We start from the raw sequence: 24,317 nt of genomic DNA, 5'->3' as shown, positions 1-24,317 counted from the left end.
TTTTTTTGAACTGTCATACAGAGAATTATATTTGGTAGTTCAGTATTTTGTAAGCTCTACATGTATTTGCATAAGTGTTTAGTGAATGTTTTTAATTTACACTCACGCTCACACTCAAGGAAATTGATACACTCGAACTTCAGCGTAGTGTTTCTAAATGCTAATTAATTATGCCCTCCACTCCTTTTCTTTCGCGGAAAGTAGTGACCCTCAACTTGATTCATGCATGATATGAAGGTGACCCTTCCTAAACTGTTTCACGAATAAATAGTGACCTTCCTAAACTGTTTCACGAATAAATAGTGACCCTCCCTAAACTGTTTCACGAATAAATAGTGACCCTCCCTAAACTGTTTCACGAATAAATAGTGACCCTCCCTAAACTGTTTCACGATAAATAGTGACCCTCCCTAAACTGTTTCACGAATAAATAGTGACCCTCCTAAACTGTTTCACGAATAAATAGTGACCCTCCCTAAACTGTTTCACGAATAAATAGTGACCCTCCCTAAACTGTTTCACGAATAAATAGTGACCCTCCCTAAACTGTTTCACGAATAAATAGTGACCCTCCCTAAACTGTTTCACGAATAAATAGTGACCCTCCCTAAACTGTTTCACGAATAAATAGTGACCCTCCCTAAACTGTTTCACGAATAAATAGTGACCCTCCCTAAACTGTTTCACGAATAAATAGTGACCCTCCCTAAACTGTTTCACGAATAAATAGTGACCCTCCCTAAACTGTTTCACGAATAAATAGTGACCCTAGACAAGACAAGTCTTCCTACCTGGTAATGCTGTTACAAAAAGCCGATTTGGTGTTCTTCCCTTTACCATTGGAAACATTCTTAAAGGCACTTATGTATTTATTGACATACTTAGGCTGCATTCACAAATATTGGAAGGGGGCTCTGGAGACCAAGAAATTACAGGAAGGATTTGAAAACTCGGGGGGTAATAGAAGGGGGACTTGATGGTTTTGCTCTCGGTATAAAGGGGGGATCTGAAAATATTTTGGTTCCCTAATTTCTTTACATTTTCAGATTCCATAGTATGTTAGGTAATTCAATAAAAAATGAATGCCATTTTGTGTCATCCAATGGTTCTAATGTTAGTAGTAATTATAAACAAACTCTGGAACAATTTTATAGCATTTCATGACTTTTATTTAAAAAAAGCTAAAATAGTGTGAATGCCAATGGATTTTTAGAAGGAAAAACAACAAACACACCTAGTAACTGAGTAGAAGCTACAACTGTTGATAATTTGTTCAATAGTTTAATGCAGTGTATCAAATACAGTTTCTTGCTGTCTCCCTACAGCATGTTGAAACACATAATATTCAGCTTGTCAACAAAGCTTGTATATGTAAACAATATTAGATTCCAGGCGAAAATTCATTTGTTAATGATACAAATGCACATTACACATACACAGGTTATGTTAGCAAATTGAATACTTGACAGTTCAACCTACTGTGGGGAGAAGAACAAGAACGCAGTGATAAACTCATGTAAACTGAACAAAATATTAACAACATTATCATGGTTAATACAGCTACTGTCATACTACTGTCTATTGGCAGTGTCACTGTCACTACATGATACAGGCAGTGACAGAGACAGTGACCGAGACAACTCTGACTCTGATGTAGTTGAAGAAGTCTCAGTTTGGGTCATACAACGCTCATGACAGTTAACTTACTTGTCAACAAGATTAGACCGGAGAGCAACACGTGGAAGACATGAGAAGATTTGACAGGTGTGCCACATGTATTTGTCAGTTTGTAGTGAATGCATTGTCCATAGAGAGTAGATATTTTTTCTCAATACTGTATTGTGTATCAACATCATTTTCATTTTTGTAGTTTTTTTTAACCATGTTGAAATGATTTAAGTTTGTTTACACAGCCGGAGTATGAATATACTGCAAATATACTGCAGTGTTGTAATATACTAACATTCAAGTTATGCCTTGATTGAAATGCAAGTGAAAGCAATGTAAGTGTACATAACACATATCCAGATTGTGTTGATGAGTTGAATACTGTATCTGATAAGGCCAAAGTAATTAAATTCTTTGTTTTGCGTACACTCTAAATGGGAAAAGGTACGCGTCTAAGCGGCTGAAAACACACACAAGAAAATTAACACAATGTAATTTGATTGCAGCAAGTAAAAAATTGTAACAAAATTTTAGTTCAGAAAAGCTAAGCGGTCATGCCGTAAAATTTCCTATTCAAATACACTGTGTGTGTTTTTCATGAAAACCTAAAACCCTAAGCGGGTGGGGACGCAAAACAAAGAATTTAATTACTTTGGCCTAAGATTAAAAAACAAGAGATTGGAGTGGATATAAAAAGCAAAAGGTATCAACACTGTACGTTTGTAATATTGTTTGCTTAAGGATGTATGATCGGAAAATAACACAGAATTGATACTATGAACGGAGATTCTTCAGTTAAGTCGTATACGTAGGGAACAGTTGTCATGTCCGTCCCCAGGGGTGGGGGAGGGTAGGTATGTATTGGTCTCAGCACAGGTTTTTGTTGTTATCGTTTATTTTTATACGTTGGAGTATGATATGTATTGCCAATCAAGATTTATGCTATCAACCTAAAGTGTATTCTCCTTAACTGGTTTTTGGAAGATTTCTTGTTGAAGTTGTTCTCTTTATTGTATCATAGACCATATTTTTCTCTACAGGCTATGACTGCATGCATAGTGTCATATATTTGTCCTGTGATAATCTTACGCTGTTTTATCACGAGTGTGATTGTCCGATGGCTTAAGCAAGCAAGTGTAAGTTACTAATCTGTGGACGCTGTCACCAGATTATCAACTTGGACAAAGTCAACAACGAACGCACACGCGAGGGTATACTGTTATACCCTTGCTGGTTTGTTCGTTGTTGAGTTTGTCAAAGTTAATCTGGTGATATCTGGTGAAAGCGTCCACAGATTAGTAACTTATAGGCCTATTACTTTTGCTTGCTTTGGAGCATTAGGCAATCAAACGCATCAGATAATAGAAGCAATATAGTGATAAGACACAGTGAAGGAGAAAAAAATCTTTGCAAAACCGGTGCTCGGTACCGATGAAAATATACAGAGAAGTACAGGAGTGGCCAAAAGGTTTTTTATGGGCAAAATGGTGACACTTTGAATACTTGCCTTAGAAAGCACAGAGAGCTGAAGTTTCATCAGAGCATCTCTCGATCTACTGTAAAATATGTTGTCGACCGTCAGTGACTGCTGAGTTCTCATAACAGCAATCACGGGGCTATGAGCCGCGCCGAGCGCCCGCGTGTGATGACCCTATCTACATTGACGTAAAAGAACGAAGGGCGAACAACAACCCAATCTCCAGGGCAGAGTCATCTTATCGCGTATTACCCACAATTCCTGATGTGTTCGATTCGGCGATAAGTGACTCTGCCACAGGTGTCCTGTTTACGTGGTAAATCACCACATACTGATCCGCAAACCGGAAGTCAGCTCGAAAACCGACACTGTGACTAACGTGCTGAAAATACAAAGTCCATCCTCCCTGCAAAAATGTTCATCGGTTTGAAAACTAATTACTATAAGTTTATAGCAAAACACGAACTGGAAAAATATAATTACCATTGGAACTTCTTTTAAATAGTGTAATTATTCGGGAAGAAACAAGGCTTTGACCTTTTCTGACCTTTTGGGCGAATCCCCTGTATCGTCTGCTGGTTAGGTGATGTATTTTCTTGAATTGTGACCCCTCCTGCACTCGAAGTTATTTATCATGGCCGTATATATGAATACTCAAGAAAGAACAATAAATAAACACTGAAAAGAGAAAATGGCGTTTTTTTGAATTTGTAGATAACTGTGCGCGTGCTGGAACGAATTCCAACTGCCGCGCGTTACTGTGGCAATACCATAGATACAGTGCGCGACAGGTAGAAAAAGTAGTTCATTGACGTTCCAATGACCTCGAGGTCACATGAATATTAATCTGCCTGTGCCAGAGATACTTATTAGCGTGCGCGCGATAAGAACTCTGGTTCGAGAGTGCAACAACCCAATACCCAATTACATGTAAAACATCGTCCGACGCAGGTCTCCAACCGACTGCATCGTGCAGGGGCACTCCTACTTCGAATACTTTCATGCAATGAGCTATGGCAGACGTGCCTGGATTCTGGTATAAAGGGTATTTCTACCCTGAAGAGTTCTCTAGAGAAAAACTAGAAGCTGGTGTACTTGAGACCTTCCCGTTCAAAGATGGTGACGTCGTCATCGACGGTTTCATGAAGACAGGTACAACATGGTTGAAGCACGTCTTACTGGCAATGTACGATGACTGGGGTCTTTGCACGCTGCGCGACGAACGAGATGCTTCGTGCCTAGAATGGCCCGTAATTAAACCAGAAGTCGAGGGCATCCGTCCCGAGTGGAGACGTGTTTTCCGAGAACAGCTGAACACAGACTCCATACCTTCTCCAAGGTTGTTCAGAACCCACCTGCCATACGAAATATTCCCGCAGAAGGCACTTCAAGATAAAAAGGTGAAGGTTATCTATATATCTCGAAATCCAAAAGACACATGCGTATCATACTACCACTATGTGAAGGATTTCGCGTCGGGGTCATGGCATACTACTTGTGAAGATACGATACATCGGTTTATCAAAGGAACAGTAACGGCGGGGCCGTTCCTCAACCACGTGATTTCCTGGCGCAAACTCGGAGAAAACGACAATGTCTTTCACATCGATTACGAAGAAATGAAACACGACTTGGCGAAGGTGGTCGAAAAGCTTGCCGACTTTCTTTGTAGGCCGTTGACGGCATCAAGAATCAGACAAGTAGTCGAAGAAACTTCAGTTGAAAGTATGAGAAAAGCCGGCAGAAAAGTTGTGGAAAGCCAGGAAGTGAAGAATTTTATCCGCAGAGGTGGCATCGGAGATTGGAAAAATCACTTCACAGTTGCTCAAAGTGAAATGTTTGATCGTGAAATCTCGGAGAAATTTAAAAAAAACGACATTAACTTTACCTACGAATAGAACATTTCCATGAACCAGGTATAATTAGTGATAAGTGAACACGAAGGATCTTCAAATACGTACATTTCTATGCGGCAACGTTGACAAGTTTACAGTCCTTTTAGACTTGACATAGCACGGAGGGCAGACATGTTAGAAAGGTTGCTAAACTTTGGTCAAGCTTTAGCGGAAAATGACAACATATGGTGCAATGACCTACATTTAATGCACAACGAAAGATCCCAGTTATATTTTGTGGTATGAAATACTTTAATATTTGTCTAATTATGAAATGCTTCGTTGTGTTACAATGTGAAGTGTGCTATGCTTTGCTCCGAGTTTCGATATTTTACTGGGTTCAGTTTTTATACCAGTAGTCTTACATGTAACAGACAATTTCAAAGGTGCATTCATGCAGATTTTACAAGTAATGTTTGTAAGTTGACAGTATACATAATGCAGTATGTTGGGTAAAAAAGGACAAACATTTTTCGCGAGACCCTGAGATGTAAGACTTTCCATTACGAGTTCCATAGAAAACTAATCTGAGTTTTAACATTCGGGGCGAATGAAAATGTCTTTCTTTCAGAACTGTTATGAGAAACGTTATGTTTTAGTCCACACACAGTAGTTACTGTGTATTAGCATACGGTTGTAAATATTGACCACATCTATATTCACCTTGTCTTATATCATGCATGTATATCATATACGCATGGATGGATGGATGGGTGGATGGATGGATGGATGGATGGATGGGTGGGTGGGTGGGTGGGTGGATGGGTGTGTGGATGGATGGATGGATGGATTGATGGATGGATGATGGGTGTGTGGATGGATGGATGGATGGATGGATGGATGGATGGATGGATGGGTGTGTGGATGGATGGATGGATGGATGGATGGATGGATGGATGGGTGTGTGGATGGATGGATGGATGGATGGATGGATGATGGGTGTGTGGATGGATGGATGGATGGATGGTGTGTGATGGATGGATGGATGGATGGATGGATGGATGGGTGTGTGGATGGATGGATGGATGGATGGATGGATGGATGGATGGATGGATGGATGGATGGATGGATGGATGGGTGTGTGGATGGATGGATGGAAGGATGGGTGGATGGATGGATGGATGGATGGATGGATGATGGATGGATGGATGGATGGATGGATGGATGGTGGATGGGTGTGTGGATGGATGGATGGATGGATGGATGGATGGATGGATGGGTGGGTGGATGGATGGATGGATGGATGGATGGATGGATGGGAGTGTTTCAGTGTGAATCCCTCTTACTGAAGGAGTGATGCACATTAATTTAGCCACTAGAGAGTCTTTCACTATACACGCCTTCATCGAGAAACAACTTAGTCCACTTTATTGCATTTTGATACAACAGTTGCGGCAGGGGAGAGGACGTCACAACAATAGAATTTGACGTCACGCAAAGAAATGTATTTACATCAATACTCTGAGATACTTTTTGTCAGTGTTTTGAAGTTCTTCCTCAGATCGAGGCAATCATTTTGCCTAGGCAGAGAACATTATAACAATACATATACTACAGTCAAGAGTACACCCCACATGTTTGAAAGATGTGAAATCTTGTACAGTGCAACAAGCATTTCTTGGCGACCTATAATCACAGCTCATTCTCTTTATAATACATGTACTTCTGTAAATAGCCACGCATGTAACGAAAAGGTCGTTGTCCTGGAAGTGACCCTAAAACCATACAAACTGACGTTTGAAAAAGTCTTTCCTGCAATTAACCTTTGAACCCTAACCCTCCACCTGATGACCAATGACACATAATGTTCAAAAGGTTGTATCGTGGTAAAGTGCACGTGTCCTTGAAAATACTTATACTGGTCTACGAAAACGATTTTTTACCTCTGCTGCAGGCTAAAGTAATTCCTCCGTTGCTCTATTGGGTAATTGGTGATCCCTGACAACCGACTTGAAATCCGAGAATACCTATGGCATCTACAGGTGCGGCCAACGGAGCTGTTCATCGAAAAGCTATTCCGGAAGCAATTTTTGAGGGCAGGGGAAATTTTAATTTTGCTAGGGCAGGGGACATATTTTTAGGTGGCAGGGGAGCAAATTTTAGTTTTTTTGTCGGGCAGGGCAGATATTGGTTGATTGTCCTGGGGACAGAGCTTGGCGAAAAACGAGGAGAGGGGAAGCTACTTTAAAACGGGGACAGGGGAATTCCAGCCATGGTGTTTCCGGGGATGGGGACACAGGGCAAGTACTTATACCTTTTAAAGGTTACCCAGACTACTTAGCCTATCGATTGACCCCACATCTCACTCTATGTACTGCGAGATGGAAACCAAATACAAGGCCACTGCAGTATGTGTCTGCATGGGAATGTTAATTTCCTGGGGAATTTTTTTCTCAGGGCAGGGGAAAATCGACAGGTCTTTTTTGTTACAGTGTAGGGCAGCTTCATGTCTGCGGGGGAAATGGAATGACTAAGTTTTGAGGGGAATTTTTTCCAGGGCAGGGGAAATTGGCAAGTTTTTTTTTTTCGCCAAAGGCAGGGGAGCTTCAAACATTTACAGTGGGGAGGGGAAACAGGCAAAAATATGTGGGGAGTGGGTAAAAATGAAGTTTGAGTGTGGCAGGGTAAGTTGAAAAGTTTTCAGTGGGAGGGCAACTTATGAACAGCTAACTAATTACCCTCTTGACTTAAAATACTAGTAAGTCCGTTCACATTTCTTGCCATGCACAATATATCTTATCATAGTAAAGACCCTTTAAAAGTGCATTGTTCGTTGGCTGCACCTGCATCTAGTCAATGCTATATTTCATTCTAAAAGCCCCCTGGTTGTTTTTGAGAAGTGCAAAATTGAACGAAGTAGAAATCACACTTTGAAGAAGGGTTTATGTAATTTCCCTTTTGAATGGCGTCCTGATCATGATCGATAAAAGAGTGACATACAGAGTTCCTATTTTATAACCCGAATACGTGTTTGTGTGAGTTTACAGAAAAGATAACCCCATATATTTTACGACTCAACGACTTTGTACGACTGCCACCGTAACGATAGGTAAGGCTTCAGTGATATTCTTTGCTGCACTCTGAACGGACCAACATGGCAGTTAGCGATATCTATAACGTGTAATCAATTTCATTCGGCAAATAAACTCTAAATGGGAACCAAAAATATCTTACGCCGCTTTCTGGCTGCTGTTACATGTAATGACAAGCGGACTTTTGAACAAATCTTAGAGGAACGTCATCCCGGTTTTTCTTATTGTACAACCCACTTTGTTTGTGTTGAATGTGCTAGCTATGTTGCTGCCTGGGTTGCTAGGCCGTGGCTCTAAGTGCAGCAGACCTCCACGTGGGTGGAGGGACTGTGAGCAGACTAATGTCAGTCACAGTCCCTCCACCCAGTGTTGCAATAGCAGCATATAAGTGAGGCATACGTAAAATATGTTCACTTTAGTTGTGAGGGATTGCGAGAAGGTAAGAGGGAATTTAACAATATAAACATAAACGCATTTCATGTTCCTGGACGATCTGTGTTTTGCAGTGTGCCATTTTGGCTAAAAGGACATAATATTGATTAATACTACCCACAAAACTAAAATGAAGTTCTTCAGTACATACTTTAAAGGTCTGGTGAAATGGTCCCGTTCGTGTGACTGAATATCTTCCAGGGGGTCAATACTATTACACTCGCAACAGAATTGCAACCTAAAAGTACGCGCAAGTGTTAATTTTTTTGATATTTCTATGCGCGGCTTTCATGGGGTCATTTTGCAACACTCAGGTCACGCCCATAGCGGGGATAATGGTTGGCCGTCTGTGACGTCACTGGTGTGTTCATTTACATCGAATAGCGGTCCAACGCCGCCTTATCTCTGCCCGGTATCCGCTAACAAAACACTGTTCGCGCTGCCCATTTGCCACGTTCGCATCGAAATCCGAAGTGGCGAAAAAAAAATCGATCCTAATTCGCCACAGCGGCGACACTGATTTTTGTTTAAAAAATATGGTAAAATAAAGAAAACGCGTGGGTTTTTTAATCTTTTGTTTAATCTGCGCTTCTCTCTCGGCGATTCCCAAAAACTGTGTCTACTTACGTGTATATCATTGCGTTCTTTCCGTCGTACGTATTTGCAATCGAGCCAAGTCTCGCGAGAGATTTGACGTCATTTAGTCTAGTGGTGTACAGCATGCATAAATACAACATGTAGCTCTCGCGAGAAGTGAAACTTACACACACGCAATCGAGCCCTCGCGATAAATTTGACGTCATTTTGTCTAGTGTACAGCGGGCATAGGAACGCTCGCTCGTGAGAATTAAAACTTTTGCTATACATAGCAGACATACGCATTTTAATCGAGGCAACAAGGTTCGGTGTTGCAGTTGATTTACATTGGGGTCTAGATGTTCTGTGTTGTGCATTTTAATCACGGTCTTCAACATTCCATGTTGCGGTCGATTTGCATCGCGGTCCTCGTTGTCCGGCATTCCCCGTTGTTCTTCAATTTAATTGCCGTCCCAACGACGCGTTCCGTGTTGCTGTCGATTTGTATCATGGAGGACTCTACCTCCACGATTTGTATCGCGATCTCAACGTTCCGTGTTGTTGTTCGTTTTAATGGTAGTCTCATTCAGTGTTGCTGTTCATGCTGTTGATTTGCATTGCGGTCCCAACCTTCTGTGTAGCGAGTAGCGAGGCAGGCTCAGCCGAGGGACCGTGGCCGATCGTACGAACCAGCAGCACATTATGGTTCAAACACTCAACACTTGACGGGAACTTGAAAAAGTTTACAGTTGAGCCGTTCATGTTCTTGCCGCTGTGACAGCCACCAAAAGAACAACGTTCTCCCATAGTGAAGGAGGACACCGTGTCCTGATCATGTAAGCGGAAACTCTAGAAGTTACCCCCCGTAAGGAGCTTACGGAGGTGTGAATTACTTTTCTTCCCGTTATGAGATACGGCGTCGGGCAAACTTCGGAAAGCCGAAAAAAGTCGACTGGAGAGGCTCGGGGGACACGCCCACATTGCATTTTTCTTTTGCCATATTTCATAATCACGCGCGCTAAACGAAAAAAGAAATGAATGTAACTGTTTTATAGACCATCAACTGTATTTCTGTGATTTTGCAACATGGGCATTTCACCAGACCTTTAATATTATGAAAAGTTGTTGTTGTTGTTGTTGTTGTTGTTGTTGTTGTCGTCGTCGTTGTTGTTGTGTGTGTTTCTGCATCACTGATCAAAAAAACTCAAAACAGTCAAGTCAGTACAATAGTGAATATCAAAGACCCTGCTCCAGTGTATAGTTTGACAAGAATAAATATTTATTTCAATGTTACATTCTTTTTACCTTCTGTGTCAGTTTCTTCGATCTGAAAAGTGACAACTTTACCGACCATAATGCTTTGTAATAGTTTCTCATTCCATGGACACCCCTTATCAGAACTAATTTCCCTCTTTATCCTTTCACACATACTAGTAAGCCTACTACTACCATCGCTGCATCGCTCTGCTAGATCCATACTTGGTCAATCAGCCGCAACTTTACATATCAGATCGATCCAGCCATACGGTCGTCGATTTTTGAATTCCGTTTCGGACTTATAGGCCTACACAGATCATTGCAGGCAGCATTTTCAAAGAAATCATCTAAAACTAAATAATTGGCTTCATACAAGCAGGGCTTATGTTAGCTGCAATAATTGTAGCCCTTGGTTGGTGGGGACTGGGCTTCTGTCGTGCGGCCCGCGCCTTCCCCCAACCGGGGGGGGGCAGGGCGGGAGCCGCACGACAGAAGCCCAATCCCCACCAACCAAGGGCTACAATTATTGCAGCAGGGCTTATGTCAATTGTTTATTCCTATTCACGTGAATGTGATAAAATTAATATGAGTGAATTATAAATTCATCTACTAAAATCTAGACATTGGTCAATGATAAACTGTTCAGTTAAAGAATTGTCGGATGACTCGACTCAGTTCGGTATGGCATTCAAACAAGTTGTCCTTATGTTCTGATATTCGACACTGTCCAATCTGAAAATGTGTTGTGAAGGAACTACTCATCGCTGAATTATGTCGAACAATTGCAAAACTTAAAGATAAAAGAAATTAATAAAAACCATATTATCATTTTCATTTGGCCAACTTCTGTGAATCATCGAGGGTTGGTTTGTGCGCCCGCATACAGCCAGTAGTACATTGCTGTCGTTTTTTCGCGTTGTTAGCAGAATGTCGTTCGTCTTATTCCTATAAAATACGAGTACGAGATTTAAAAAGTTACAACTACAAGTTTTTTATATAGATATTCTAAATTTTATTATTCAACACCTACTGAGACGTATATCTCTTCGTAGCCCCACTCGTACTAAACACGTTGAGTCGGTTCTACGGCGAATCAGGCGTCTAGGATTATCAACATATCCGGAACGCTGTTTCGGGAAAAACAAATGCAAGGACTGGGACTCTGAGGACTCTGATGTGCAGTAAGTATAAGAACGTATATTGTACTAGTTTACAACTAAATTTCTCAAGATGTACTCGCTAGACGCGACGTGCAAATGTTACATGATGCACCTTTCCCTCATTTAGCGCCGCTAAATTTAGCGGGAGTGTTTATTAGCCCCGTCCTTTGTGCGTCCATCGTCCAACTTCAGATTCGTGATTCCCTTTGATCAACAATCATCTTCGTTCGTTGTAGCTCAGCATAGAAGGGTTGTGTGTTACCGGCTACAGGCCTCTCACCTACTGGGAGGCCTGTAGCCGGTAACACACAGCCCTTCCACGCAGAGCCGTGTTCGTTCGTGCATACACAGTCGTGTCTGGATATGGCGCTTGGTACACACATGGGTGATAATGACACGATAGCTTTAATGCTCAGCGCCCATACAGAAATAAAATCACAATCATATAATTGAAAGTATGTAAACGCGATAAATTCTATTGAATTCCTAATCCTAGGTGATAGGCGAGGAAACAATATCATGGTAATAAATAGTCTGTTATACTGAGTTTAATCAAAGTGATGTGTAGCACTGATTATAATATTAGGTCACTGTTGACATGACTGGCCTCTGAGGTCCTTAACTTTTCTGCAAAACTGCCTTGTCCGTAATATCTTTTCCTAAGTTTTCTGCAAAACTATCAATGAACATTTGATTCACAGCATCTCGAGTATCCAAAACATTGTCCTGTGGGCCTTGTTCTGCATTTTATGTTCAAGAGTAAGGGAGGGCACCGTGACACTGTATGAATTTCATATACATGTACTTTCATTTCAATCTTGAAATATGTATGTTATAGGTATGGCTACGTCCAATACAAACTCCAACAATTCGTCAGCCTCAAGTGGTACAACCACACCGACCATCACCAATGGAACAGATGCTACACCAGCTGGGACACCACTTGCAGAATTCCTTCAACAGCTAGAGGATTATACACCCACGGTAAGAACAAGTGACATGTGTCAAGAAAATTTCAGAAAATGACAAAGCAACCTAAGGCATCCATACCATAATCCCCACTCTGAGCATACTGTACTATTGTAACTTGCTATGTTCATTCTGCATCACTGCTAGGCCAGCTTGCCGTGTCCGTCTTCCTGTGTCTTGTTTCCATGATTGCATCATCACATACACTGGTTAGTTATTGTGCCAAATCATGCCATGAAGTCACGTAGACTTGTGGTTGGAAAGTGTCAGAACTTTAAGGGCAAAAACATAAAGAAAGGGGCTTTGTTCTCATCCTGAGGTCTATGTATGTTGATCTAGACCAGCGAGAGAAGTAAGTGAGAGATTACTTTGAATTGTTATGAAAAATGTAACAGAGAATCAACAGACTGTGCCTATGCATGATAGTAAATGTCAGTCTCTGTTGGATCACACATAGTGTACAGTTCTGATCTCTGTACTTGTGATCCTGCTGCATGTCAGAATTTCTACTGCATTCAAACAGTCATATATTATTTTCATGTCAGTGTTTTAATCTGGTCAGCTCACAAAGTAACAATAAGGTAAAACACAAAACTTTGCCATATCATTTTTGTAACAGATCAGCAGGGTTTTACATCACTTTTACTTTTGAGAGTCCCTGGGACTCCTGGTGTTAGAAAATGGGAGTCCTACATCAAAATATGGGGGTCCCAATTTATTTCACAAAAATATTTTATAGTTTATCAATGCCATGGTCTTCACTGTGTTCAATTAGTATTAACCCTTTTCCTGCCAAGTCCATATTTCACCATCAGGTCAAGATGGTTAAAATTAATGAAACACAACATATTCCATATGGTGTATTTTAACATAATACTGTACATTTTAAGGCTATTGAAAACATAAATACTGTAAACTTGATTTTTTTGGACTAAAGATGCTATAACATACCAAGCCAAGCGGGTGAAAATACGTAATGTTTTGGCTCAATACCGCTTTTTACTGACTTGGCTGATGGGGAAGTAATAGTCTTAATACTGTCTGGCAGGAAAAGGGTTAAAACACACAGCAAATAGTTGCATATTTCTTAAAATAATTCCTACATGAAAATTCTAGTTCACAGGAACATCACCCAAATCATTAAAGACGTCTCTGACAGTGTGTGAATCATTAGTCATTCTATTCAATGTGTCCCTAGTAGACTGAACACTTTTTTTGATATAAGAGGTGACAGAATCTTTCTGAAATGTAAGGCTCAAAATTCCAATGACAGTAAGAACATCAATCAATAAGGCAGTGAATAGCAGACACAATGAATTAGAGATAAATTTCAACAGCTCATCAGCCTTTCCCCTTTTTTGTCACTTGCAAGTGCCAAGGCAATTGGCTCAAAACTGATGAAAACCATCTTGACAGCTGATTCGACCGACAGCCAGCGAACAGATGTAGCCTCAGTAATTCGTTTTGCTTTCCCATTCAACAGAGTTTGAATTTCCCTAAGTTTGTCATATCTCACACTAGAGTCAATGAAGTATTTATACAATGAATGGATTATATTATGATATTCTTTGCAATATTCAATATCTCTGCCTGCTTGGGAAGCAGCAAGATTCAATCGATGTGCAACACAATGCACTTGAACAAGGTTGGGATTTCTGGCTTTTAATTTTGCACCCAACCCGTTCAAACGGCCGGTCATTACGGCCGCCCCGTCTGTTCCTAGTCCATATATTTTGTTCACGGCTCGTCACAGATTTCTTTCCTAGTCAAAAATTCAATCAAGGCGTTTTCGATCTCTGCAGCAGTGGCATCTGTAATTTACTGGTTACAGAGGAAAGAAACATTCGCCTCGCCATTCTGAATATATCGAACATATATTGCAAGTTTCTTATGAATGAAATGTCACAACACAAGTCTCATCCAACATTATACCGATGACGTCACTTGCATGTATGCTATCAATCAGGGACTTCTCGATCGCACGTTGAATACACTCTTCAAACTCCATAACTATCTGAGGACGTTTTAATATTCAATGTCTAAGCCGTTCAGATTCTGCAGATGAATGATGTCAGTGAATACATCGCATGGAAGGTCACGTTTAGCGATCAGGTAAACAGTACGTAATTGTGCAGCGTACGCCTCGAGTTCGTTACTCTTACCGCTACGTATCACTCCACTCGTAACTGTGCTCTTACCCTGCAACTGCCGGTCCTCATGCTTAGGATTTTAACGCTTGTGAGACGACTTTCGAGTCCTGATGACGAGTGAGAGTTGAATGTTGAAAATTACAAAAACCTTCCATGAACGGGCATGTAACATTTGCTTTCAAACATACACCGCACTCCATGACGTTTCGCTCTTCAGAATATCGAAGCCATTTATAGTAAATCTATTGAGTCAACTTCTGTTGAATGTTCGTAATTTTGCTGACTTGGTCGGGGGACCTGATTATCAGTATCGCATGGCGTAGCTGCCGTTTCGGCCTCGACCAAACCTGCATGGTGCTGGTTGCTGCGGCCGCCGAAAACTTTCGCAGATCGGCCTGTTTTGACACGACCCGCCCTGATGCATGAACATATGTTAATCAACACAAACAAGAAATCGACCAATTAAGAATCAGTTTACATTTTGAAAGTAACTTTTTACAGCAATAGAATTTGTTTCCGCGGTTACCATTGGTTATGAAACAGTGGAGGCCAATGCACTATGGAGCATTCCATTAAAGTACGGGGTCGGTAAGGTTTACTAGGATGTGTTTTACGTGTTCAGCAGCTTCGCGAGGTGTACACCAGCAACAGATATTGCTGTGTCCCAAGGGACGCGTGGTTTAGTTTTTGAGGGGTCCTGCGTCCGGTTTTATGCGTAAAGGACGCAGAAATGCGCGTCATGTAAAACCCTGGATCAGATATGGGAAACAAACCAATTATTTTTTTGGCCCAAGTGCTTGATGTCAAGAAGGGCCAAGTGATCTGTGCTAACCATTTTCAGGTTTGCCAAGTGGCATCTTATTAAATTCCCAGAAGCAAACTTATTTACTCAAGTAGTTTGACAAATTAAATCAACGAATGACCCTGTTCTGCCTTATGCAAAATTTGTATAGTCTCGGAGACTTAGATCAGTTAAAACATGCCTCTGTCTTGGCCCTCAACAATACTTGAAACTGCACAAGAGATTAATCATGTGAGCTGCAGGAGCACATTTTCAACTGTTTACTGCTTAAATGCCGTCATGCCATGCTGACAAGTCTCAAACCAGAAAACGTATCTTAATTTCAAGTGATTTCCTTTGTGTCTTTCAGATTCCTGATGCGGTGACAGGATATTATCTGAACCGCTCTGGTTTTGATGCATCAGACCCTAGAGTGTGAGTTTTATCCTTTTGCCATTTATTAGAGAAGTGAGTGACTTCTTGATAATCATCAGAGTAGAGAGTTTCTTATCATCAGAAATGAGACTGATTTGCCACCAGTGATGAGAGTGTGTTCCCATTAGTGACTAGACTGAGATATGTCATGAGCTGTATGATTGGAGCATGTGCGTTTTTATTCTCATACATGTTATGTCTTCAATGATCAGACTGTATATGAATGTGTTTTCATCTATGATTTCTATTGGCCTGTATCTGTGTGTATCCTCAGCAGTAATCAGACTATAAGTGTGTCTTCTCATCAGTGACAAGAAAAGGGTTTGCCATCAACAATTAAACGGTATATATGTGTGTGCACTCTCATCAATGATTAGATTGTCTGTGTGAGTTCTCATCAATGATTAGATTTGGATGTCGTCAATGATTAGACTATGTGTTTTCTCATCAGTAGTTATATTGTGATTTATCATTGACTATTGGACTGTCTGTGTGTTTTCTCATCAGTGATTAGATTAAGTTATTTATTTATTTATTTATTTAACTTTATTTACTGTCGATAACATGTTCGGCCAATAAGGCCGATCTTCCACAAGGTCGACATTAAAAAATTTACAGAATGACAGAGGAAAAAAAAAATACAAATACTAATACAAGCAACAAACCAGTAAAATATCAGGTCAAGAAAAAAAAAACAGCAATTAGGACAATAAGACAACTAACCCTACAACAAAAGGCAAGAACATATCACACCCGATCCATGAGAAATTTATACAATTGCAACTTGAAAGATCTCAGATTTGGGCTGTTTTTCAAAGATGAGGGGAGTTCATTCCAAAGGACAGCACCAGAATATGAAAGGCTTTTTCTCATTATTTCCGTTCTAATTTTTGGCAAGTACAAATTGTTTGTTGAAGTTGAGCGCAGAGACCTGGATGAATGAACGTTAGCAGGCTGGAAAAGATTACTCAAATAATTTGGACACAAGCCATTGACAATTTGGAAACATCTGGACCCCTTTTTGATAAATCAAGCGACTACCAAGTGGAAGTAGGCCCAAAGTTTTAAACAATGGACCAGTTGGTTGATCCCATTTAGCCCCACAACTAAACGAATAGCCTGTTTTTGCAACTGAAAAAGTTTGTTACAGTAGGATTGATCACAATTTCCCCAAACAACCGAACAGTAGTCGAAGGTTGATTCAATATAACATGTATAGAACAATCTCCGTGCCCGTAAGGGCAAGAGATGTCGTATTCGTCGTAACAAAGCCAATTGACTAGATAGTTTACCACGCAAGGAATTCACATGAGCGCTCCATGAAAGATTGCAATTCAGAATTACTCCTAGGAGTTTTTCGTCGCTAACATTTGACAATGGATCATTATTTAAAGATAAATCCAGGTATGATTTAGGTAAGCGTGATTGTTTCTGATGAGAAGTAATCAACATAGTTTTTGTTTTTGCTGAGTTAACTAGCATCCTGTTTGAATTACACCAAGATGACAAATGAGCAAGGTCGGCTGTTAAAGCAGACTCAAGCTCGATGATTGTTTCCCTTGACGTGTGCAAGGTCGAGTCATCTGCATACATGTCAATATTGTTCTGCAAATATAACGGCAAGTCATTTACAAAGATAAGAAAGAACAAGGGCCCTAATATGGAACCCTGTGGTACCCCGCATAGAACAGACTGGGAACTGCTGGTCGTTCCATGGACATTTACGGTTTGTTTTCGGTCATGGAGATACGACGTGAAAAACGACATGGTTTCCTCAGAACAGCGATAGTAGTTTAATTTGCGCAGAAGAACACCATGATCTACAAGGTCGAAGGCCTTCCGTAGATCAATAAATACTGAACCAACTAATTTGCCATTATCAATGGCTGAACGCCATTGATCAAGCAATTTGAGTAAAGAGCTCTGACATGAATGCCCATGGCGAAAACCGGACTGTCCGGGAAACAGCAGTTCAAAATCTGTCAGGAATTTATAAAAATGAGTATGGATATGTCTCTCCAAAATTTTAGATAAAACTGGAAGGACAGATATAGGTCTATAGTTTTCAGCACATGTCTGGAACCCGATTTAAAGATGGGGACAAAGATTGTTATTTGTCATTTGATGATCAGACTTAGTGTGTTTTCTCATTGGTTGTGCCATTGTGATTTGTTATGAATGATGAGTGCCTGCTTCTGGTTTCTCTACTTTGGAACCTGGTGACTCTGAGCAGTTCCTCCCCATATGAACAAAATCATGTACAATTAAATCAATCTTGTCAATTTGCTGAAATTATCCCTCTTCCAAGGACATTACACCCCACAGGAAAAAAAGATTTGTGAAGTACAAACAGTACTAGTGCACTATTTCAAGAAAGTACGTTCTGGAAAATACGTTGGCTTGTCTGTGGACTAGAATTTTTACAATTCAAATTGGGCTTCAATGCACTTCTTGTGGGAGGAGAATGAATCACGGCCAAGCCAAGTATAAACTAAATAAAAATTGAGACAAGTGATATATATATATATATATATATATATATATATATATATATATATATATATATATATATATATATATATATTTATTTACTTAAACTGATTGGGAAAATTTAGTACAATAAATATTATTGGTTTGAAACCTGATACAAATGTATGATTTCTGTATGAGGTACTTGGTGATGTTTGGTTGCCTGGACAACTTGTATGTAACAGCCTATCTAACAATTCTACAGTTCTTTGTCTTGTACAAAACATTTATGAGCAGGTTTCATAATCAGATAGCGTTAGTTTTGAATGGGTTATTTGAACACACCAGCAGCAAACTAACTCAGACCAGTATGAATCAACAAATTTTGTTTATGTTTCTCACTCTCTCCCATCCCCACCCCATCCTGTACTTTAACTTTTTTGACTGCATCTTAATATTTCAACCATTCCTACCCCAATGTTTACTTGTAATGCCCGTCCAGATTATTATGGTGATTTAAATGACAAAATGAAAGAACTGGTTTAAAGCATTCGAAGATTTAGTCAATGTACAACTTTAAAGTTAATTCTTTTGTCGTGGAAGACCTGTTTGCAGTATTAGCAGAGTAGGAAATACTGACTGCCCGGGGCAGGTAAATTTTTCGCCAGCCAGGTGCAGTGTGACAATCTATACCTGCCCAATAGACAGGTGGAAATAATTTGTATTGTTTGGTTTTACTGCAATCAGAGTAGAGTTATACTGAGTCTACCATATGTGAGGAAATTGCCAGAGCACGTTTACTTTGTCAAACTGGTCTTTGGTAGGCAACTTATAATCAATATCACAGTTATATCTGGTGGTTACGTCCATTAATTTACATGTAATACACCATTAAAACAGAGTTGTGTTTCAAGTCTGGAGTTACTCAATTAAATGGGAAGTTACGGGACCGTGTGCGCACAATAGGGAGATTACTGCTGACGCAGCTGTTTGCATACACTGGGTGGGAGTTTTTGAATTCTCATAGCATCGCTTTGACCGTGTGATAAATTTGAATAATCATGATGGGCACTTTTATGAAATATGCAAAGGGTGTCAAATGGTTGTACAGGGAGCACATTTTGAAACGTATGCGTTCTCTAACAATAAACGGAACATTTTTTCAGTTTATATTTGACTACATATTCATAGATATCATATGCAAGATTCAATGACAATGACGCCTGAAACATGGCAAAATTATGGGATTCTGAGACCAAACACGACACGTCCGATCAGTGGTGTGGCTTTTTTTAACATTTGCATAGATTTGTGGTAATCCGGCTTTTATAGGAGAAGTTCCTGTTTAATTGTGAATTGCGCTTTACAATGGAGAAAGCAAAATTATCGTTTGCTTTTCTTGCAGTGTGAGAATGATTTCCCTGGCTGCACAAAAGTTCATATCAGACATTGTGAATGATGCCCTACAACACTGCAAAATGAGGGGTTCGGGTCAAAGTTCCCGCAAAGCAGGCAAGGTAAGTAAGCAAACACAACAAACCATGCAAGAGCATGTTGATTCACGCAGAACATGTTTTTTACAATTTCATCTATCGGTTCCTGGCAGTGTGGCAGGAGTTTCCGTAGAATCAGGCAAAACATTCCGTGGGTCATGATAAGATGTCATTTTGGATCACATTGATAGGTTTTTGCCAACTATGCGGCTCACTTTCTCACTGAAAAAAAAAGATTTTCACGATGTTATTTTATTTCCACTTTATTTTTATCTCTGACATCACTCAGAGTCTTACCTCCGTCAATCGATCTCATTTCTTCCGTCATTTTCTCAGGACAAGAGGTACACGCTGACAATGGAAGACCTCACTCCAGCACTGATGGAATACGGCATAAACGTCAAGAAGCCCTACTACTTCACGTAACAGAAAAATCACACCCAAAGTAGATGAACTCTCTCACCGTATCTCAGGCTGTCACTTGGTCACAGCAAATTTATTGTATACTTGACTCAAAGTGTTTCATAAAAAAAAGGTGAAGTCGAATTCTAGATAGCATGACTGCCTGAGACAAAATCTGCTGGTCTGAGTGAAAAAACATGTATAAGAGATCAGACAAAACTTGTCAGTCTATAACTGTTTTGACAGCTCAGGTCTTACAGCAGCATTTAGTCTCTTTATAGCAGTTACGAAAGTCAGGAACTGTTTTTGTTCTTAGCTTTTTTTGTTGTATTTTTTTGTTTTGTTTTTTATTCCACAGATGTTTCTTTCATTCACAAACTTTCACCACAAATTCATCACCTTGTACTTGTTCAAAGACGGGTTTGTTCACGGACAACTTTATTTCCAATTGAAATGTCTAATACATCCCAACATCATGTGAAGATTTTTCTGAAGTTATAAATTTGATGTCACAGACCTATCTGTGTAACTTTTAGGGATGAATTGTCTTTGTTGGATGTTGTGTACTTTACAAGATCCAATGTCCAGTCATGTCATGTAGCAGTTTTTGTGGCACTGGTGTGTTTGGAGATGTCTTCTCATACATTAGCTGATCAGAGATATGTGAAGATACAAAAGTATCATTATTATCAACTTGACTACCAGCAAGCCATGTTACACTGAAGTTTAATAGCCATTGTGCAAAATGTTGTCTCTCGGACGCTTCAGTGCTTCAGAGGAAACCATTTCACCACATCAGTTTAATGAAATCGCATGGTTTAGAGAAGTCCTACTCTTAGACCATGTGATGGAACCTCCATGCATACATCATACACATATTATGTAAATCATAGAGTCTTGTAGGTAATGCAACTGCCCCAGGGCAAGATCACCATTGACTTCTGTTATGGTCCGGGTAGTTTTCAGATGTTATGTATGTTGTGTGCTGGGGTTATGAATTGTTTGTATTAACTGGGAATTTTCAGAATGTGCCTGGTGGGCAAGGCACATTTTACACATTTTTATTCTACACAGGCCCAGGGCTATAGCCTTTAAACTTCCAGCCATATCACTTCCCCATCTGCTGTAAGGTGAAATGCACCTGAGGGACAGATTTCCAGACTCTCAAAGTTTTACAATTCTTGTCTGATCTACAACTTGTTGGGACTCATTTGAAAGCTCTTGGAGGAAGAAAAATTTTCACTGTCTTAGATTTTTGAAGATTGTAAAATTTGCTTCATAAAATTAACACAGGGATAGCGGCCTCTTTGAATTGCAAATATTGGTAAATGTTTTGTAGTTTGTGCCCCTAGTACCAAACTTTGCATGGTGAGCCCAGATTTTTTATTCTTGATTTGGTAGGAGTATTGTTAAAAGTTTCATAGAAGAAAGTTTGAGCAGAAGTTTAAGTCTTTCACTTCTGAGGGGTATACTACCTTAATAATCTGTGAAAAGTTGTATTTAGCTAAGACCTGCACATATTTTCACATACTTGGCATGTATGTTATATAGTCGGTAAAAATCATGTTCACAGTATCTATGTTTTCATGGTGGGCCTTCAAACGTTCAAGTATTCGTTAAAATTCAACATACTGAAGATGTTATGCCTCTTTGATTTTTAACGACTTGACCTGAAACATGAACTTCGTAGGATGAGGCACATACAATTAGCCTTGGAAGACACAAGGACTGTGTATGGCCTAGGTTTGGCATGATATAGTCCATTAAATGTGTCAGGGATGGGATGAGAGTTAAAAAATTCTCAACTTTACTGTTCACATCATGAATAGTTTAAAATGTACAAATATAAGGATTATTATCTCCTAGACATACGAACCTATCTGCTATTAGGGATAGAGTTGGGAATGGGAACTATTTTAGAACTGAAGTACATGGAAGTATAGAAAAGGACAAGGAACTTTCGGTATACTGCCATCACAGCTGAAGACATTTTAACACAGTAACAATGTTATCATCACCTCCTCTGAAAAGAAATGAAGAAAATAAACAAGTTTTCTGGTATGATGTGTCGTTTCATTTCACTAAGATTAAGAACGACAGACAATTGACAGTTTGGTATCTGTTTTCTCACATGCTTCATACATTCCTATGTCTTAAGTGAGGTGCACAATGGCTCTTCATAAACAGCAGCATGTGCAATCAACAGTTTGGGTGTCTTCCCATCTGATTTGACATATTTGGATGGTAACAGTGTGTTTTTGTTCTTCAAGATTGAAAAATGAAAAAAGTTCTCGTTGTTGTTCAATTGAAAGAGTCATCTTGCGTGTCAAAAGTGACCCAACAGTGCAGCTGAACTTCAGTGTTGAGACCCACCTACCAGTGTGACTGAAACCTACCCACCAGCATGACTGAGACCCACCTACCAGTGTGGCTGAAACCCACTCACCAGCATGACTGAGACCCACCTACCAGTGTGGCTGAAACCCACCTACTTCTACCAGTGTGACTGAAACCCACCTACAAGCGTGACTGAGACCAACCTACCAGTGTGATTGACACCCACTTACCACTGTGACTGAGAACCACCCACCAGCGTGACTGAAACCAACCTACCAGTGTGATTGACACCTGTCATTGTGACTGAGACCTGCTAGCTTGACTGAGACCTGCCAGTGTGTAAGGCAATGTTCTTTGTTGTTTACAGTGTCCTTTATCATTCTTTCTTTCCAGAGCAGCGACTCCTCATGATAAGTAGACTTCTAGTGCATGAAGGTCATGGTGTTTGTCAATCATGACTTTGTGATCATTGCTAATGAACAAGATTTCTAAAATAGCCAATAAAATGCCCTGATACCATTTGTGGAACTAAACGACTTCATTCAGGCACTCACATCAAATATATAAATCAATGATTGCGGAAGAAATGGTATTTTGTGGCATGAATCTGCAGCATGGTGACCAATGCACTGTCATGCATAAATGGGTGATTTAGGTAATGTGTTTTAGTTGCATGGAAATATGTGAAATCCTTTGAAGGTAATAATCATAGAGAATTAACAGTTGCATTTACAAATTGAAAATTGGGGCATTTTGACATGGGGCTTGAACAAAAAATTTTATATGCAGAACAAAATATTGGAAAACATCAATGATAGCTGCTAATGGAGTTTTAAAAACGTGCTTCAAAAATACCTCTCTGCCTATTTTTCTTTGTCTCTGTCACATCTCTCTCTCTCTCTCTCTCTCTCTCTCTCTCTCTTGTCGAGAAACGTTATACAAAGATAGCTACTTCTTAATTCCTTGACAATGAAGACAGATTGTAATCTCTTCAGTTCCTTCCAACATCCTGTGTTTACACATAGTTTTAATTCTTTCTGACGTGTGACTCATCTCTAACCAATCAAAGTCAAAGACGCGTTCTACTTTCTCGCCAAAATCGGCTATATCACAGCCTGAATTAGATCTTTACTTTAGTATATGTTTATGCACAGTATAGTGTATGTGTGTGCGTATACTCAGAGCGCATCGCTCACCACTGGATCAGGTCGTCACTTTTCCACCCATTGATACATCATGTTATTGTAGCAGTAGTTCATCGTAGCTGTAGTAATAAAGTTTGAAGAAATACAGTCGAAGCCTCTGTTTCCATCACTTGAACTCAAAAGATCCTGCTTCGTAAACAATCCCACACACACACTCTCTCTCTCTCTCTCTCTCTCTCTCTCTCTCTCTCTCTCTCTCTCATACACACACACACACACACACACGCACACACACTGAATCACAGAAGCATGTGGTTGCCAAGGAGTTTGGTCATATGCATAGTGTGAAATAAAGTTGGTCTGACAAGAGAAAAAGGACTTGTGCCTGCATGTGCCGATGCTTTGAAGGCCCTTGGTACATTAGCAGGCCAAACGAGTATGCCCTTCTTGTCTCTATAAATGTATACCTTGTCATTACCCTTGCCTCCCATGTGTCTGTCCAAGCGTAAACATAGTAGTCTCTACTTAGTAATGAGGTGTTGTAAAAGCTGCATTCATCACTTCACACATGATGGGTTAGGGTCTGGGAGACTCATGGGATAGGGTCAGAACAAAAATGACAGTGGAGCCAGACTTGCA

General features: G+C 40.0%; 2 protein-coding genes across 2 annotated transcripts; both read left to right on the top strand.

Moving 5' to 3' along the window:
- Positions 1 to 4,158: 4,158 nt before the first annotated feature.
- On the top strand, positions 4,159 to 5,043 carry LOC139134404 (sulfotransferase 2A1-like). The gene has a single exon (XM_070701266.1). It carries the CDS (start codon positions 4,159 to 4,161, stop codon positions 5,041 to 5,043), a length of 885 nt encoding a protein of 294 aa, XP_070557367.1.
- A 6,404-nt stretch (positions 5,044 to 11,447) lies between these two features.
- LOC139135293 (transcription initiation factor TFIID subunit 10-like) lies at positions 11,448 to 20,735 on the top strand. Its single transcript, XM_070702613.1, has 5 exons — positions 11,448 to 11,518; positions 12,336 to 12,481; positions 15,768 to 15,832; positions 19,707 to 19,818; positions 20,131 to 20,735. Exons 1-5 carry the CDS (start codon positions 11,512 to 11,514, stop codon positions 20,218 to 20,220), a joined length of 420 nt encoding a protein of 139 aa, XP_070558714.1. The 5' UTR covers positions 11,448 to 11,511; the 3' UTR covers positions 20,221 to 20,735.
- Positions 20,736 to 24,317: the final 3,582 nt, after the last annotated feature.

The sequence above is a fragment of the Ptychodera flava genome, chromosome 6 (assembly GCF_041260155.1).
Source record: "Ptychodera flava strain L36383 chromosome 6, AS_Pfla_20210202, whole genome shotgun sequence".
Classification (NCBI taxonomy): domain Eukaryota; kingdom Metazoa; phylum Hemichordata; class Enteropneusta; family Ptychoderidae; genus Ptychodera; species Ptychodera flava.
Note: the sequence above shows the minus strand (reverse complement) of the source record. Positions and strands in the feature narration are given on the sequence as shown.